The following is a 19,220-nucleotide window of genomic DNA, read 5'->3' as shown; positions in this document are numbered from 1 at the left end:
GATTGAACCGTGAGCACTTTATCACTGAGCCACATCCCCAGCCCTTTTTATGTTTTAATCTGAGAGAAGGCCTCACTAGGTTAATGAGGCTGGCCTCGAATTTGTGATCCTCCTGCCTCAGCCTCCTGAGTTGTGTGCATCACCATGCCTGGCCACCTCAATTTTTAAACAAACAATTATTAAGTGCTGAAAGGAAACAACGAAAAATATAAAACTAAGAAAATTTGGAAAAAGAGACAACAGAGAATAGCATGGCTCATTACCGCACCTGTTATAATTTGGATATAAGAGTCCCCCAAAGGCTCATGTGTTAAAGACTTGGTCCCCAATGCAGCAATGTTCAATGGTGGGGATTTTGGGGGAAGTGAATGGATCATGAGGGCTCTGGCATCATGGAGGAATTACTGCAATGAGGGAGTCATAATTTGATGGCATTATTAGGAGGTGCTAAAAACTGTGCAAGTGGGGTCTTCTTGGAGGAAGTGGTCATGGGGGGAACACCCTAGAAGGGTATGTTTTGACCCTGAACACTTCTGTGCTCCCTCTCTGGTTCCCAGCTGCCATGAGCTGAGCAGCTCTCCTCCACCATGCTCTTCCACAATGATGCTCTCGGCCTCACCTCGGGCCCAAAGCAATGGAGCTACCAACCCTGGACTAAAACCTCGGGACCCCTAAGCTAAACTAAATATTTCCTTCTTGAAATCGTTTTTCTCAGACATTTTGTCACAGTGATGAGAAGCTGACTAATTTACCAACCCAAACATGTCCCATTGAGCTTTCTGAGAATGATGTACCAATTTGTTAATAGAGATAGATTTGGGTCAAAAAACCCAATTCAGGGCATTCTAAGGCAAATTACTTACCCTATCTAAAACTCTTTTTCTTCATGGGAAACAAACAGGACATGGGTCAGATGTTTATAATAGAGTGTAATGATGTGCAGCCACAGCACAGGGACAAGCAATGACACACAGGAGTGGGAGAATGCTAATTTCCATTTCTTTTTTTTTTTTTATAGCTTTATTTTAATTATTTTTTTTTTTATGTGGTGCTGAGGTTTGGACCCAGGTCCTTTGCACATCTTAGGTGAGCACTCTCCCACTGAGCCACAACCCCAGCCCCTAATTTCCATTTCTTGTGTGGTACCACTTTTACCATTAGGAATTTTGAATTCCTACTTGCTTTTTCTGCATAAAAGATGAATAAGGGCACAATAGTTCCTACCCTTTCTTTTTCCTCTTACAAATTTGGGCACTTTCAATGAAGAAAATATTACTGGCATCTAGACATACATCAGTGATTAGCACTGACACACACACTGGTTATACGTCCAGGGTATATGCCACCTGAAATAGTTTGAACTCTGTCTCCTTAAGAGGTCCCAATGTATTCGGAAATAGGGTCATTGCAGATAAGGCAAAGTGAGGTCATACTGACATCCAATATGACTGCTGTCCTTTAAGAAAAAAAAGGCTCAGTGTAGAGACACTGGAGTGGCAATACCACGTGATGGCATAGGCAGAGCAGGAAGTCTGCAGCTACAAGGCAAGGAATTTCAAGAATTGCAGGCAAACCACTAGAAGCCAGAGGAGGCAAGGAGAGATCCTCCCCTGCAGGTTTCAGAGGGAGCATGAGTCTGCCAATCTTGATTCCTAACTTCTAGCCCCCAGAACTGCGAGACCACAAGTTTTTGTTGTTTTAAGTCACCTGGTTTGAGGTACTTTAATCACAGGGAACCTAAGAACCTAGAACAACCTATTCCAAATGCAATCACAGAAATAAATTACACGTTTAAACATGCATAAACTTTCTTGACTTTCCAAGTGCTTTTTGCATCTATTACCCTGAAGCTGTTGAACCTCAGAGTAACTCCAAGAACAGTGTTAGCCCATTTTACTAAAAGAGAAACAAAGGATCAGAGAAGGCATAAAGAAACTCCTCTTCCTATGCTCCTACTCCAAAGAACTGGTTTTTCTTTTGCATTTTGATATCACCTTTTCTACTGGAGTCTCTGGAAAGCCAAATCTGTGGCTATCCTTGGCTACTGCATGGTATTATACGATACGCATGACTGTGTGAGAGTCTTCCTCTTAGCATTATTGTTTTTCCTTTAGTAGGACTTCCTTTATTCTTCAAGAGCTTTATTTAGATATGATTTACATACCATAACATGTATTTTCATTTCTTTATAAACAGTTGACTAGTTCTGAATGCATTCAGGGTTGTGTAAATATCACCATAATCTAATTTTCTTACTTTCTCATGCAAAATAGAAACTATGCCCCTTACCATTCACTCCACTGTTAGCCTTTCTGAGATAAACAACTTAAAAGAAGGAAAGATTTATTTTGGCTCATGGCTCCAGAGGTGTCTAAGTTCAGCCCACTGCTTTGGGCCTGTGGTGAGGCAGAGCACCATGGCAAAGAGCTCATAGAGGAACAGAGTTGCTCAACTCATGGGCCAGGAAGCAGAGATGGGGGGAAGGGGCAGAGGACAAGCTACACCCTTCAAGGACACACCCTCGGTGACTTTCTTCCTCTAGTTAAGCCCTACCTTCCAAGTTTCCTCCATGGCTCAACAGCTCTATCAGCTGGGACCAAGTCTTTGGGGGACATTTCAGACCGAAACTATAATACCTCCCATTCCTTTTGAGGGTAGAATAATATTCCATTTAAAGGATACATCACATTTAGTTCATCTGTTTTTCAGTTTGCATACTCTCCATTTCTTGGCTATTATGAATAATGATGATCTGAACATTCCTATACAGGAATGTTTTGTGGGACACATGTTTTCACTTCTCTTGGGTAGACACCTAAGATGGGAATTACTGGGCCATAAGATAACTCCATATTTAAGCTTTTGAGGAACTGCCAGACTATTTTGTGAAGCAGTGGTATCATTTCACATTCTCATCAGTAGCAGCTGAAGATTATAATCGCTCTACACCTTTTTTTTTTTTGGGGGGGGGGCGGGGTACCAGGAATAGAACTCAGGAGCACTGAACCACATCCCCAGCCCTATTTTGTATTTTATTTGGAGACAGGGTCTCACTGAGTTGCTTAGTGCCTCACAGTTGCTGAGTCTGGCTTTGAACTCGGGATTCTCCTGCTTCAGCCTCCCGAGCTGCTAGAATTACAGGTGTGTGCGACCGCTCCGGCTTGTTCTACATCTTCATCAGCATTGTTATTGTCCATCATTTTTATTACAGCCACCCTAGTGGGTGAAGTAGCACCTGACTAAGGTCTTCCTTTGCATTTCTTTAAACACTAATGATGTTTAATGAGCATTCTTTCACACGTTCATTGGTCATTTGTACATTTTCTTTTGTCTATTCAGATCTTTGGGCCTGAGTTATTTTTTTACTGTTGAGTTGTAATAGTTCTTTATGTAGTCTGCTTAGAAGTCCTTGATCAGACAGATGATTTGCTAATATTTTCTCCTACTTTGTGTGTTTTCTTTTTACTTTCCTAATGGTACTGTTTGCAGTATAAAAGTTTTTTTAATTTTGATGATGTCCAGTTTATCTATTTTCTTCTCATTACTTGTGATCATCATTTACATTTTAACAACCTGTGTCTAACCCAAACAAAGAGTTACTTACTCCTGCATTTTCTTCTAAGGGTTTCACTATTATTTTTACTTCTTTTTCTTTTTCTTCTTCTAGTGGTTTTATAGTTTGAGTCCTGACATTTAGTTCTATGCTCCATTTTGAGTTAATTCTGTATATAGTGAAAGGAAGAGGTCCAACTTCATCCCTTTGCAGATAGAAAACTGGTAACTCCATTACTATTTGTCCACATCCTGGTTTTTTTTTTTTTTTTTGGTGTGGGGGAGTACTAAGGATTGAACCCAGCGGTGCTTAACCACTGAGTCACATCCCCAGCCCTTTTTATTTTATATTTTGAGACAGGGTCTCCCCAGTTGCTCGAAATCTTGCTAAATTGCTGAGGCTGGCTTTGAACTTGCAAGTCACCTGCTTCAGCCTCCTGAGCAGCTGGGATTATTGGCGTGCACCACCACACCCCCAGCTAACATCCTGATTTTTTTCGACTTTTTTGTGTGACATAACTTTTTTTGTTCAGTCACCTGAAATTCACGTGGATAGAGAGACTGGTATAAACAAACTGATTTAAAAAAAACTATTTAACCAAAGTCATTCGGCTAGTAAGTGGCAGAACTGAGGCTGAAACATAGGTCTTAGGATAGTAACTTTCAAAATTTCTATTAAAACACAATAGTACCTTATATATAAATAAATTTCATATTTACATTAAAGAGAGGGCAAACAATATGTATTTATTGGTAAGGTTACATAAAGCTTGATTTGTGATGTTTAAGATCTTGTTCATTTGTTTTAATATAAACCAATAATTATTTTAATATAAACTGCTAAAGGAGGAAAACCATTATCCCTGGCATCAGGTGAAAATATTACATGATTAACTAAGAGACAGACCCACTTTTAACAGGGATATTGCACTGCGGCACAACTAAGGACATAAAACAATAAAATAAATACAGGAAGGGAAATGAAAGGCAGGCACTAATACAAAGGAAGGAACTCTGGGAGTCTCCATGACCACAGAATGACTGAGTCAACCAGACAGTGTTAGGACAGGCGGCTGTGAAGAGGCAGATACAACAAGGTTAGCAATTACTCCTCCTTCACACCATGTTTCAGCACCGTCCCCTGTAGACGTGGAAACAATTTTGGTCACTACTTCAAGTATGTGGAGAAACTGGAAAAAGGCTCAAGCAAGAGAAATGAAAAGAACAAAACAATAGGTATTTGTTAGGAAGTGAAAGAACATGAGGTTGCTTATTAAGGAGAGTAAAAGTTGATTTAATTATGACCCTTAGAGAAGACCGTTTGAATGCTCTTCTTCAAATTTGTCACAGGTTCTGGCTTTTTCCAGTCATTTAAATTCCAAACAAATATCAGTTTCTCAGATGCTTTCTCCAAAGCAGCCTCCTCGGTTTCTGCATGTCCCTCTGTTTTGTTCCCTGCATTGGTTGTAACCCTGAAATTCTTCTTGGATGTGTACTACAAAAGCACGGATGGTAAGCACAGCTTATTTCTAGTTAATACGGGTGGCACTGGGAACATGGTGGGTATTCTACACAGGTCTGTAGAATCCCATCCAAGAGGCACCTACATGCCAACATGAAAAATGAGTTTTCAAATTAATGCATGACCAATACTGTCAAGGCATAGGAATCATTACTTGACAGTCAAAACAAAACCCACAGACTGCTGTGGGATGCGGTAAATCCTTGGATCAGTCATGCATAAGTCTTAGGAGTTTTACAAAATCCATTCGCCTAAATAATTTCTAGTGGTGACTCCCAACACCATGATCAATACTTGAGAGCATAGAAATGAAGTCTCATTAGCAATAAATCATTGATTGACAAGTTCTTACTACGTACTGGACAGGGTTCTACAGTTTTTCATATATAAACTTGATTAATCCTTATAATTCTATAAGTACTAACCTATTTTTCATCTACAAAGTGGCATCTTTAAGCTAAAGAGGTTAAAAAATCAGCCTGCAGTTACCCAGTTTGTAGCTGGTAAACTCTGGGACTCAGATTCAGATAATTGCACTTGTGCCATTCATTAAAGGTGGAAGTGAATTTAAACACAGAAAAAATGTTCAACAGGAAGCATAGCAGATCGATGAATTATGGCACAGGAGTTAGGTGACGCAGACTTTCTGCATGGCTTGACTTACTGTGAGGATTCTTTCAGATTTCATCTTTCTGTAACCTTGCAGTATAGCATGGGGATATTGCTACTGTACTAATTTTCTCCCTTTCAAAATGTCTTTATTCAAAGAAATGTAAAATAAATATTCATGTCAAACTGGAGGCATTATAATTAATTTCCCCATGACACATTTTAAACAATGACCAACACACAGACAATCTTCATATATGCCATGTTCCTACCAAACATACACACATTCTGGATGATTTCAAAGCAAATGATGATTGTACCGGAACAGCGATCTTTAGTCTATCCCTAAAAAGATGTGTTTGAGTTTGAAATGCATATAATTCCTTTCCTTCAAGAAATCTAAGAACTGGTAGCAGTACCAGGAGCAATCCAAACAGGGGTTTTTATTATCAAAAAAGAAAAAACAAACCTAAAAGACATAAGTAAAAACAATTTCTCAAAAATCACTAAGTCTTTATTTGGAAACATGATGACATTTTAGGTGCTACATTAGAACAAGAATTAAGTTTAAACTTGACAAATGTTGTAAAAGATTTAAGAAAGCTCACTAGGGTTTTTGTGCCTATCGTGCTGACAAACATTATTCCAAGCACGGTGACAGCCAGAAAGCACATAAGTAGAAACAATTAATCGCCAAAACACACCTGTTTATCCTCCAGTGGGTCAGGCTCTCCTTTGCTGGATTCAGAGCTGACATCATCTTCATCAGAACTGTCAATGACTTCCTCCTCATCAGAGGGTAGGTCACCAAGGTCGAAATCATCCTGTTCCTCCTGGGATGTTCCAGAACTGCTTCAATAGAAAGTCTGATTCAGTCACCTTTAATAACAAGTGCTGGCAAAACCAAACCAAAACCAACCACCTAATCCTTGTGATGTGAGTGAAGCACATATCTAACGGGTTGGTTCTGAGGGATGGAAATGGTCAGATTGGGCCCATTCCCCTTCCCTTTCCCTGACCTGGCTGTCAAATGCATTCATGTTGGGTTTAAATAATTCAACACCAATTTAATATCACTTTGATGACAGGGAGGTGGATGGGAGCAAGTTTCCCAGTTGTCACCATCCTGTGCTTCCATTCGCTTTCCCCTAGAAGATCAGGCCTTTCTTCTCATTATAAACCAACAAACCCCGCAGGGGTGGGCTGGCTTACCACAAAGGGCACTGGGTGCACAGGTTCACCAGAAGCGTTAACTGCCTCCTTGGGCCTCAGTGTTTAACAACAACAAAACCAAGTACCAAATCTATGCGGGCTGGGAGTAAATAATAATAATAATAAATAATCAGCAATGTATGTGCTACTGTGAACAAGTGCCCACCTTCCTGGTTCTCGCTGGTCTGTATGCACATCACAAGACATGGACAGGAATAGGGAAATGCTGCAAATTCTCAGGCTCCACTCTAGACCTGCTGAATCAGAAACCCTAGGGGTGCAGGACCCAGCAAATTGCATTTTAACAAACCTTCCAGGTGATGCTGATTCAGGCCAAAGTCTGAAAACCACTATAGGCCATTTACCAAGTCCCCCTTGCCAGCCTGATATCAAGGTTTCCCAGTTTGTACTGAGACAGACCTCATGAATCAACAGCCAGGGCTGCAATCCAAACTGTAGGGGGAATTCCACCGGAAAGTTCCCCAGGAAACAGTTCTTTCCAATGTTGGCTGTCAAGACTCAGAAAAAAAAAAAATTGCCTTCAGAAGACGTTTTTTGCTGTCAGTCTACAGGAATATCTGCAGAACAGAAGACTACAGGTGGGGCCAGTAAAAGATCCAAAGAAAACCACAGGGGGAAGCACTCCAGCAGAATAAAGACACTTGCATTCCACTCCATTGGGCTCTTTCAGCAGGTCACAGGCAGGTCACTCAACTGCCAAGGCTTCAAGTTATGAGAGTTTCTAACGAGAATCTTAAAAGCTAAAGATAAAGCTTTTGCCACTTCCAGATTACACATCGTAGGACACAGATTTGGTCAGAAACCATCCCTGCAGCCCAGGTGGTTGGATGCAGGCAGAAGGCCAAAATGAATGCCTTCCACCATCCAGCATGGGATTTCCTATTACTCAGTGACCCGGGCCTCAGGGACTCTTATCTCTCAACTAGGTGAGTACATACCTTATCATACCTTTCCATGACTTGGAGGAGACTCACACCCTGGGGGTGGGGTGAAGAGCAAAAGCTTTCCAGTCAAATCACTGGCAAGATTACTGTCTCTGGGTGCAGGGATAAGAGCCAACCCAGCCTGGTTGTTAGCTGTTGATTTAGATTGGAAAGAATAAATGAGTGTTACTGGGCACAATGGCTCATGCCTGTAATCCCAGCTACCTGGAAGGCTGAGGCAAGAGGATGGTAAATTCAAGGTCAGTCTCAGTAAGTTCAAAGCCAGCTTGGGCAACTGAGTGAGAGACCCTTGTTTCAAAATTAAAAATTAAACAAAAAATAAAATAAATTAAATTAATTAATTAAAATCAGAAGGGTTGGGGCTGCGCGCAGTGGCACACACCTAATCCCAGCAGTTTGGGAGGCTGAGACAGGAGGACCACAAGTTCAAAGCCTCAGCAAAAGCGAGGTACTAAGCAACTCAGTGAAACCCTGTTACTAAATAAAATACAAAATGGGCTTAGGATATGGCTCAGTGGTAGAGTGCCCCTGGCCAATCCTCAGTACCAAAAAGAGGTGGGGACCTGGGGGTGTGGCTCATCAGTAGAGTGCCCCTGCCTTCAATCCCCAGCACATAAATAAAGAAATAGTTAACAAAATATAGGCTATCCACACAGACAGAAGAAATCATACCTTTACTTGTTTGTTTTTCCAGTGCTGGGGCTTGAACCCAGGGCCTTGTGCATACAGGGAAGTTCTCTACCACTTACCACACCCCAGCCCCACTTGTCTTCATCTTAATTTCTTATCTCTTTACATCTCCTAAAACCCTGTGAACATGTTTGATTTCTGAGCAGCATCAGCATCACCTACAAGCTTCTTAAAAATGCAAAATCTCAGCCCCTACTCCAACCTACTGAATCAGAATCTGTTACAACAAAACTCAGGTGACAGGTGAGAAGTTCTGCTCAAAAGGCTTTACAATCAGCACATCTGTGGACTGTTATGGATGTCATGGCATAAGAATTTTGGAGAATTAGAACAGGGCTGTGGCACTGTGAAGAAATCAGATTTATTTTGTCTAGAGAGCTGAAAGGTTTTTCTTCTCTTCTTCACACATTTTGAAGGCTACTATTAAGACAGTAAACCAGCTGTCACATCCATTAGGGATACAAAAGGGATTAAAGTACAAGAGTTAACATTTAAGATCAAGGAGATGGCTGGATGCAGGGTGCATCCATATAACAGCTGGGTGAGTCTGATGTTTTTGTGTTTTTCGGTGCTTTTCATGTATTTAATGTATAAATCACAAAGTTGAACTTTGACTATTTTTAAGACAAACGTCTGTTAAGCTTTTATACTGTAAAGAATTGTATTATGCAAATATCTATTATTTTGTGATATTTATTACAAAAGACTGGAAATGTGCTTTTGTCTGAATATAACAAAATATCAATACTTAATGGGAAATGAAGTGACAGGAAGAAAGTATTATGTAACTATAATGCAGAAACTATATTAATTAATAATTTAAAAAACCATAATGCCATGAAATAGCAGCAGACTTTTAGTTCTCTAAATTCTTTCCCTGCTAAAAAGCTTCCTTGACCTCCCTCTGTGTATCTCAAATTGGTCCACTGTCTCTTCTGAATCCTATTCCATCTCATTCCACTGATGACATATTGTTTTCCTCATTAAAATGCAAACTCCTAAGGATCAGGAAATTGTGTTTCTTACCAGAATCCCTAGCAGACTGCCTGAAATACAACAGGCCCCCAAGGATTCCTCCCCACTTCTCAGTAGTGCAAGTACCCCGAATCAGAGTGGCTACAGTAGGGGAATAGAGATGAAGAGGTGGATGTAAGGAAAAAACGTATGGAAGACATGCAGGCTTCAAATACACGTCACTAGCAGAATAAGTGACAGCAACTGAAACAAACAGGAACAGGAACCTACCTAGTTTTAAAGGAAAAAAAATAAAGGGTTTACCAGCAAATCAGGAAAGATGGCATCTAGGATCCACATTTATATATTCATTTCTAAAACAATTAAGTTGTTTCCTTACATAATTGTTTAAAGCTTTTCAATCAACTTAGATTAAAATTTTAGACTTCTGATAAAGAAACACAGATTACCTTTTCTTTTTGGAGGGTACTAGGAATTTAATCTGGGGTGCTTTACCACTGAGCCACATCCCTAGCCCCTTTTTATTTTTAAATCTTGAGACTTAGGGTCTCACTAAGTTGTTTATGATCTTGCTAAATTGATGAGGCTGGTCTTTAATTTGCAATCCTCCTGCCTCAGTCTCCCGAGTTGCTGGGATTACAGGTGTGCATCATTGCACCCAGTTCTAGAAACACGGATTCCTTACTGATACCACTCATGTAGTTAGGGCACTTCTTTTATTTCCTTCCCAATGTCACGGAAATAAAACCCCAAAACTGTCTGCTTGGTGAGTTAAAGTAACAGGACATAGTGCTTCCTCCAAATCTTCCTGCCTAGTTAGTTCACGATTTGATAGTTGGAAGTACAAGGAAAGTGAGGCGCAACAGAAACTAGAACAAAGGACCAGCTCTATTTGCCCAGACCATCCTCCCTAACTCAAATATGCTTCTGAAGGGAGCCCAGTGTCTAGAAAATTAAAAAAAGGCCAGAGACATCATTCCTACTGATAGGCTCTATCCTTCAGTTCCACATGTCAAGATCTATACAGTTGGAGTGAGAAAAACTCAATGCCATCACTTTTTAAAAATTATATGCTTGATTTTTTTCTAGGTTTTCTATATTGAAACAGAACATCCTCCATTGGAAGTATACCAGATTTCTCTTTCAGGTAACATGTCTCATCAACAGTTCTCTCTGAGACAGAATTGTCTTTTGAAAAAATATTTAGCCAATTTCCTCTAGGAGTTTTTAGGAACATAAAACCTGCATGGTGTTGAGCCAGGCCTAAGGGTTGCCAGGGTTCATCACAAAAACGTCCTTGTGAACCTCCACTAAATTGAAAATCCCAGCAAGGGTTAGAGGGAGAAGAACAAGGACAGCAGCCAGAAGGGAAGGGAGCCAAGTTAACTGAACAAAGATCTCAAAGCACTATCAGCTCTGTTACGGACATTTTTAAGTTACCTTGTTTGCCCTGATTTGACTCTAAATCCCTTAACCAAAGAACACTGTATATAATTCCTCCACATTTGAAGTTCAAAAGAAATTCATCCCAATACCCTCACCTTCAGAAGTTTCTTTCATTTCCAAGTTTCAACGTGTAAATCTGAATTTCTGTGGTCTTCCTCTTCCTCTGCCGTCTACTACTGGCCCAAACTGAACAGAACCCACTAGTCCTCAGGATGTTGTTACAATTCATTTCGAATGCTGTCTCATTGTAATTTTGTGATTATGTGTTTCCTTTGGCTGCTTTCAAATTTATCACAGAATGAGTGGAAAAAACTCTCAAAGACCCAAAGGATGGACATGACATGGAAAACTTAGCAAAATATTTTTTAAATAAAATATATAATAATTAGTTATGATAATATGCTCACAGCATAAATTTGGTTCACAATTTTCACAGACCATTATTCCTATTTAGTTTCACCAAAAACCTTTATACTCTATTACTTTCATTTCCTTATAAAACTATAGATTCCAGTGTCATGGTGAAACTATGCATCAGGTCAATAGAAAACTTCATTTAAGCACCTTTCTTATTCTCCTTTTCAGGTCCTCCTTGCAATTACAAAGAATTTCTCGAATTTTCTCCATTCTCCACTCAAATGATTTTCTTGGGAATGACCCCTAAAAATGAGGAAGGCATTGCTCTAATTCTTTTAGGGAACATGATACAACTTGTGAAATAAGCATACGTGACCATTTCATCCTCTAATAGAACATGAATCACATATTCATGTCCTGTCTTTAGGTTTTCCACACAGAGGATCTTGCGTAATTATGTCAAATATGTGCAGAGCTTGTGTGACAGAACATAGAAGCCAAGAGATAATACAGAGTTTGAGGCAAAATTATCTGACCTGAATAACATCAGGTTCAACAAGTAAAACTCCTCTGCAGGGAGGTAAACCAGATCATCTGGCAGGTCTTCCCCAGAGCTGAGACCAAAAGAAACATGTAAAGGATCATGGAAAATAGTGGGTGCTGATGCTCTTAGATGACAGTACAAGAATGGAAATCCTTCCCCCAAAAAAAGAAGTATGTATATAAATTGTTAATCTTGCCTAAATATTTTTGCCTAAAATTTTTACTTAAAGGTTAAAGCAAACTTTATTTTGTTTAGGAAAATGAATGATTTAATTACCTTGATGTCAGATAAAACAAACAAAAAAATCTGGAGCACATATGAATAGTGTAATAACTGTTTTGAGTTAAACTATTTAATATAGAATTAAAGTAAATAAAATCATTAAAATACTTATAAGGAGGGCTGGGGTTGTGGCTCAGTGTCAAAGTGCTCACCTAGCACGTGCAAGGCCCTGGGTTCGATCCTCAATACAACATAAAAATAAAGGTATTATGTATAACTACAACTAAAAAATAAATATTAAAAAAAAATTTATGGGCTGGGGATGTGGCTCAAGCGGTAGCTCACTTGCCTGGCATGTGCCAGGCGGTGGGTTCGATCCTCAGCACCACATAAAAATAAAATAAAGATGTTGTATCTACCGAAAACTAAAAAAAATAATGGGGCTGGGGATGTGGCTCAAGCGGTAGTGCGCTCGCCTGGCATGCGTGCAGCCTGGGTTCAATCCTCAGCACCACATACAAACAAAGATGTTGTGTCTGCCGATAACTAAAAAATAAATATTAAAAAATTCTCTCTCTTTCTCTGTCACTCTCTCTCTAAAAAAAAAAAAAAAGAAAACTAAAAAAATAAATATTAAAAAATTCTCTCTCTCTCTCTTTTTAAAAAAAATATTTATAAGGATAAGCACAACAGGAGTTTGTTAACCCAAAAGAAAGAAGGAGTAAATGAAAAGCATTAGATGTTTGCATTAGTGTTTTATTTTTGGTCATAAATTTTAGAGGTGTTAACAACCAAGCCTTGAAAACTAGCAAGCAAAGCTTCTATGGCTTCTGAAAAAGAAGCCACACAAAAATACACAGCTTCCCTGAAATATGAACTAGAGACTGTTCAAAACTACTCTGGGTGACCTTGTTAGGAAGGGTACCAGGTTTCGAGGACTTTGAGAGGCAGGCCTGCTTCGCTTTTCAGGGCCTATCTCCTCCACCCTTAGGAATGCCCACACCACTGTCCTCCCCAGGAATGCATTTATGATCAGGATTCTTAAAACTGTACCCTACTGATTAAAAACAAAATTACCTTCTGTACCTCAAAATTACCTTCTGTATCATTTTAAATAGTCCTCACAGGGCAACTCTACAAAGGGCTTGAAAAGCAAATGGCTTTCAGCATTTCTTAAAGTAGAAAGAGTGCCTATCAAGAAACCTGCATTCTTTTTATGTAATTATATTTGAAAGTCATTAGGTTTAATTACAAAAAAAGCCATTTTAAAAGAGTTTACAGCAATGGCCAGTAATAGAGGACTGGTTAAGTGAATAAACTGGGGTATTTCCAAAAAAAACAAACTGCCAAGCAACCATCTAAAAACGAGGCAGGGCTATGCACCGAAACGTGACTGCGCTCCAGGAAATACTGCTAGGCTAAAAAGAAAAGAGCAGGGCTGGGGCTGTAGCTCAGTGGTAGAGCACTGGCCCAGCATGAGTAAGGCACCTTGGAAAAATAAATAAATACAATAAAGGTATTATGTCCATAAAAAAGAAAAGAGCAGGGGCAGGGGTTGTGGCTCAGCGGTAGAGTGTTCGCCTAGCATGTGCAAAGTCCTGGGTTCAATCCTCAGCACCAAATCAAAATGAATAAAACAAAGGTATTGTGTCCAACTACAACTAAAAAATATTTTAAAAAAGAGCATAGTGTTCCCATTTGTGTTGTGTGTGTGTGTGTGTGTGTGTGTGTGTGTATATATATATTTACAGTATATATGCATGTATATATAAATATACATACACACAACACCACACAATTAAAAAATGTGTTTGGGGGGACTAGGGATGTAGTTGAGTTGAAAGAATGCTTGTCTAATATATGAGAGGCCATGGGTTTTATCCCCAGCGCATTAAAAAAAAAAAAGTGCTATCTACTACTACTTGGTACTTTACTACTGAGATCCATCCCATCCCTTTATATTTTTTAATATGAGACAGAGTCTCGCTAAGTTGCTGAGGCTGGCCTTGGACATGTGATTCTTCTGCCTCAGTCTCCCCAGTGCCTAGATTACAGACACGTGCTACCATGTCCAGCTAAAAAACTGCTTTTTAAATATACATAAGAACATATACTCATGTACAAATATGCTCCTATGTCCACAGGCTATCCCTGGAAAGATTCACAAGAAAGTGCCTTTGGGACTAAAGTCCTGAGGTGAGAGGAGAACTTCATTATCTACCCTTTGGAGTATTTTTAAAAAATGTTATCACACACATTATCCCTTTTTCAAAGACCACCCCAACACCGCACAGAGAAATTCTGAAAAGTCACACACACACACACACACACACACACACACACACACACACACACACATTTCTGTTATATGTCTACAACTCTTTGGGGATATTTTATTTCCTTTCCACAGTGATGAAAATTAAAAAGAAAAATATTCTTGCCCTCCTCTTCCCCTTTTATCTGCCTAACGCACAGGCTTAGAAGTTGGGCAGCTTCATAGTTGCCTTTAAAGAAAAACAAAACAACAACAACTCTTAACTTTTAGGTTGCTAATATGTAAATATGGCCCTCTCTTAGTCTATAGGGGTTTGTCAGGGAGAACCACTAGCATAAGTCTTTAAATAATGGAAGGAGTCCCTTCTTCTAGATTATAGAGGACTTTACAAAGGAAAAAAGAGGTCAGTGTGCAGGGGTCACAGAGTAACCACAACACACTGTCAGTGTGGGCATCTCCCACAGCACCCTGCCTTGTGGAAGAGCTGCCTGGCCTGCGAGGGAAGAAGGCCATGCCCTCCAGGCTCCCGGTTCTCTCTTTATGACGCAGGCAGAGTCCACAGTTGAACACAGTCCAACAGACACTCTTGCCCCAGCTGACCCAGGTCAGGCCTGAGCTGTTCTAATTAGAAATGAATAAACTGTTATGAACATGTATCCTAAAACAAGCACTAGCTAAAACAATTATCACATTTAATTGCCAGCAATTTTGCTATCTTAGAATCTGGAGGGCTTTAGGGAATGACTCCTTAAGATGCTCTTCAAGAGATGTGTACTGGCCTGGGGTTGTGGCTCAGCGGTAGGAAGCTTGCCTAGCACTTGTGAGGCCCTGGGTTCAATTCTCAGCACCACATAAAAATAAATAAATAAATAAAATAAAGGTATTGTGCCAACTACAACTAAAAAATAAATATTAAAAGAAATGCATACTAACGGAGGGTGTAGTGGCACACGCCTGTAATCCCAATGGCTTAGGAGGCTAAGGCAAGAGGATCCTGAGTTCAAAGTCAGCCTTGGCAACTCAAAGAGGCCCTAAGCAACTCAGTGAGACCCTGTCTCTAAATAAAATATTAAAGAGGGCTGGGGATGTGGTTCAGTAGTTAAGCACCCCTGGGTTCAATCCCTGGTACAAAATTAAAAAAAAAAAAGAAATGCAGACTAAAATGTTTCTGTTAATACAAACAGAAAAGTATTCTACTGAGCTTAAAACTGCCTTCAATAAAATACAGGTTTCCAATGCAGTTTTGTCACTGTAGCAAAGACGATATTATTTTTATTAAAAAATAAAAAGGTTTTAGATAAAGTCAGGTTGGCCTACCATCATTTCTCCCCTTTGTTTCCCCATGATGAAAGTATAACTACTTAGCATCAGAACAAACAAAGGCCACTAGAAATAAACAATGAGGGTGAGATGGCTACATGACAGTACTTCATATTTACACACCCATTCCCTCTCAAGCATATATTTACATATACATATATATGTATTTTATAACACTTAAATATATAAATAACTATACCATTTCTTTTTTTCCCTGTAATACTGAGGACTGAACTCAGGGGTATTTTACAATTGCGCTACATCCATCCTCAGCCCATTTAAACTTTCTTTTCTTTTCTTTTTTTTATTTTTGAGACAGGGTTTCACTAAGTTACAGAGGCTGCCTTGAACTTGAATTCTTCTGTCTTAGCCTTTCTCTCTCAGCAATTCTCCTGTCAAGTAGCTGGGATTACAGGCATGTGCTACCAGGCCTGGCCATTTTTTTGTTATGCCTTTTATTTCAATGAAATATTTATTTAGAACCTATTATGTTTCATTTGTTTTAGGGCCTCATTTAGGCCCTAAATCATCTATTAGATGCAGATCATCTATTAGAATTACTTGTAGATAATGTTCAAACGTAAATTCTAACATGACTTCTCTTTATTTTCCTGTTGAATGAGACTTTCCTAAACAGATAAATAAAAAGGAATTTGGGATAACCATGGTAATTAGGATGAAGGCAGGGACTACTTTCTAAAAAGAAAATAAGGGTTAGGGATGTAGCTCACTGGTAGAGTGCTTGCCTAGCATTCAAGAGTACATGGGTTCCAGGCCCAACACCATATCAAAAAATAATAATCATGCATGCATGAAATAATCAGCATACACGAGGCCCAATATGCTGGGTTCAGTCCTGGGGGTGGGGATGGGGAACAATGAAGAAAAGAAAATAACTAAAAGTTAGTGCATGCTAAATGTTAAATGCAGACACTAAGAACTATGGAGCCAGAGACATAAGAGACATGAGTACCTTATCCAGGGTGCAGCAGTCATCGAGATTCAAAGTGACTGCACTTGAGAAGTGACTCTAGCAAATGAAGGAGGAGCAAGATATTCTGAGTGGGAGAGGCCTGGAGGGGGAGGTGTGACGGAGGGCTTGGAGGCAGGATGGAAGTGATGTGGAAGGTGACCTGGATGCGGGTGCATGGGAAAAGTGTGGGGAGGGCATTTCTGCACCATGTGAGGTGACAGACCACCAGGAGACACAGAGAGGTAGTGATTGCCAACATGGTTGGCAAGCAGCTGAGGTAGAAGAACAGCATCCATCCACAATGGCAGATCCAAACTCAACCCTTCCTGTGGCTGTGCCAGGTGCTAACACCAGGGTAAGGAACCTACCAGGGGAGCTGGCCAGGGGGTGAGCCTGGTTGCTGAGAAAGTGAAGAAAAGGCTCACTTTTGATTACCTTCTCTAACAGCCCTGGCCTGTGTCGGGTGCACACGCCACACAGTTTCCTCTAATATATTGTCATAATCCTAACTGACCACTGGAAAGTGGTGAGACTTCTGGAAAAAATGACCACATCCTATGCTCTTGATCATGACTCAGTAGAAAACCACTGCAGTGTCAGACATTAAGGCCCAGTAATACATTCTGCCTTGACAACAACTGGGGGAAACCAGGAGCCCCTGAACAGCCTAGTCCCAAGTTCCCCTTCCCACTGTTCTCGGAGAAAAGTGCTCCTGGTCAAATAACCCTGTTTATCCTTGAATGATGGGCTTTAGTGCCCTGCCAGCCGCTGGAATTACTCAAATGAGCCAATTGTATACTCCTGTAGGCACCAGAGGGTGGGTGCATGAGACACCTACCCTCTTAATACCACAAAGCCTGCCTCCCACAGCCCCTGGGTGTTTACTTTGTCCTAAGTGTAATCCTCAGGTAGCACTGCTGGTATGTGTGTCCTCCTCCTGAAGCCTATGAACACAGATGACGAATAAACTGTTGTTGGTCTTCCAGTGTTTGGCCATCACCATGACCTAGGACGGGATTCTCTCCTTCACTAATGTGGTGAAGAGAAAGTAACTAAACAGAGCACTGATGTTGTTTAATAGGATTATCCTAAGAAGTCATACTGAGGGGTGTTCTAGAGTTAGTTTCGTTTTTACCTCATTATATTTTGCATAAACATCCAAAAGACTCTGCCATGAAAAACTGAAGCAAGTTTCCAATCAAAGACATTAACATTAGCTGTTACAGAAATCTGACATTCTCCACGTAACATTATGTTAAATGTTACATCAAATACAGACCCCACCATAGTATCAGTGAATTACAAGGAAATCAGTAGTTTAACCCAAAGAATGTCTGCTTTCTAATAGGAACACAAACACAACTGGGATTTCTCACTGACATGGGGAAAAGGGTAGGAGGCTTCATTGGGAGCCCATTAGGAACCAGAGAAGTGGGAGTTAAACTGGGCCTCATGAATAAATTCAATCCCTTCCTTATTTACAACTAGGTAGGAACAATTCCATTTGCCACTTCTTTCTGAGGTAGATCCACAAAAGATCTCTCTTAAAGACCTACTGTAGACCAGGAATAAATCACCAACCATCCCAGAGACTTATATGAAACCTCTTTCTTTCTGAGAGCACCCGTGGACACAGGTCCATTTTCTCAAAACCGGAGGTTCAAGAGGCACAGGGGAAGGCATGGCTTTCTTCTGCCACTCTTATCCTACACACCAGTGAATCACTCCACCAGCTACAATGCTGAGTAGCTCCCCCTGTTTATTTTTAGCGTCTTTAACCTGGAAACAAAGAAAAACCAAAATCATTCCTATACCAGAGATAACATGAAAGAGCTGGAATCAGTGAAAATGGAAGGGAAGTGAAAATATGTATTCAGGAAGTGAAATACACAGATCCACTTTTGACAGGATGGCAAACATTTCTTCATAGTTTCATAGATTTCTAGGCACAAAGGAAAAGCTATAGAGGAGAAGAGGTACCAGTTTCAGCCTCAGACAGACCTGCATTTGAAGCTGGGCTCCACCACTCACCTGGCTAATAGTAACTGATTAGCTATTTAGGTTATTTAAATCTACACTCCGCTCAACTATAAAATTGAGATATGAGTCCCTGCTGTGAAGATTTAATAAGATAATGCAAATGTGTCTGATACTTGCAATGGACAAAATATTAAAAAACAGACATGATAAGAGAGAGACCATCAGGGTTCCTTAAGTAAGCAAAATGACAAGAGGAACTAGAATATTTATTCTTGTTCACCTCTGGTAATCCCAGAACTTAGTATGATACCTGATCTATCTCTTACATGAAATGTACAAATGAATAGACTTTATCTTAATGTTTCACATATATATGTATACAGTAAACCCAACCTGCTGCCTCTCTGCATAATGCACACAATCTAAGAATATTTTTTTGCACTTTTAAATAGTGGGAAAAAATTATAACGTGAAAATTATGTAAAATCTAAAAATCAGTGTCTACAAATAAAGTCTTATTGGAACACAAACATGTTCATTTGTTTTTATACTGTATGTGGCTGATTTTGCACTACACT

General features: G+C 39.9%; 1 protein-coding gene across 8 annotated transcripts in view; it reads right to left on the bottom strand.

Annotated features, from left to right (window-relative positions):
- Fgd6 (FYVE, RhoGEF and PH domain containing 6) overlaps positions 1-19,220 on the bottom strand; it is a 113,703-nt gene that overhangs the window by 65,578 nt on the left and 28,905 nt on the right. For 7 of the 8 annotated variants that reach the window (XR_013440382.1, XR_013440383.1, XM_078052979.1 and 4 more), the window contains exon 3: positions 6,388-6,535. Coding sequence is in view for 6 of the 8 variants with exons in the window: in XM_078052979.1 (XP_077909105.1) it covers positions 6,388-6,535 (148 nt within the window). In the remaining 2 variants the exon portion in view is untranslated. The remainder of the gene's footprint in view (positions 1-6,387; positions 6,536-19,220) is intronic. The other variant, XM_078052978.1, reaches the window with a different exon arrangement.

This window comes from Ictidomys tridecemlineatus, chromosome 6, assembly GCF_052094955.1.
Source record: "Ictidomys tridecemlineatus isolate mIctTri1 chromosome 6, mIctTri1.hap1, whole genome shotgun sequence".
In the NCBI taxonomy this organism is placed as follows: domain Eukaryota; kingdom Metazoa; phylum Chordata; class Mammalia; order Rodentia; family Sciuridae; genus Ictidomys; species Ictidomys tridecemlineatus.
This window is presented reverse-complemented; position numbering and strand designations above follow the sequence as displayed.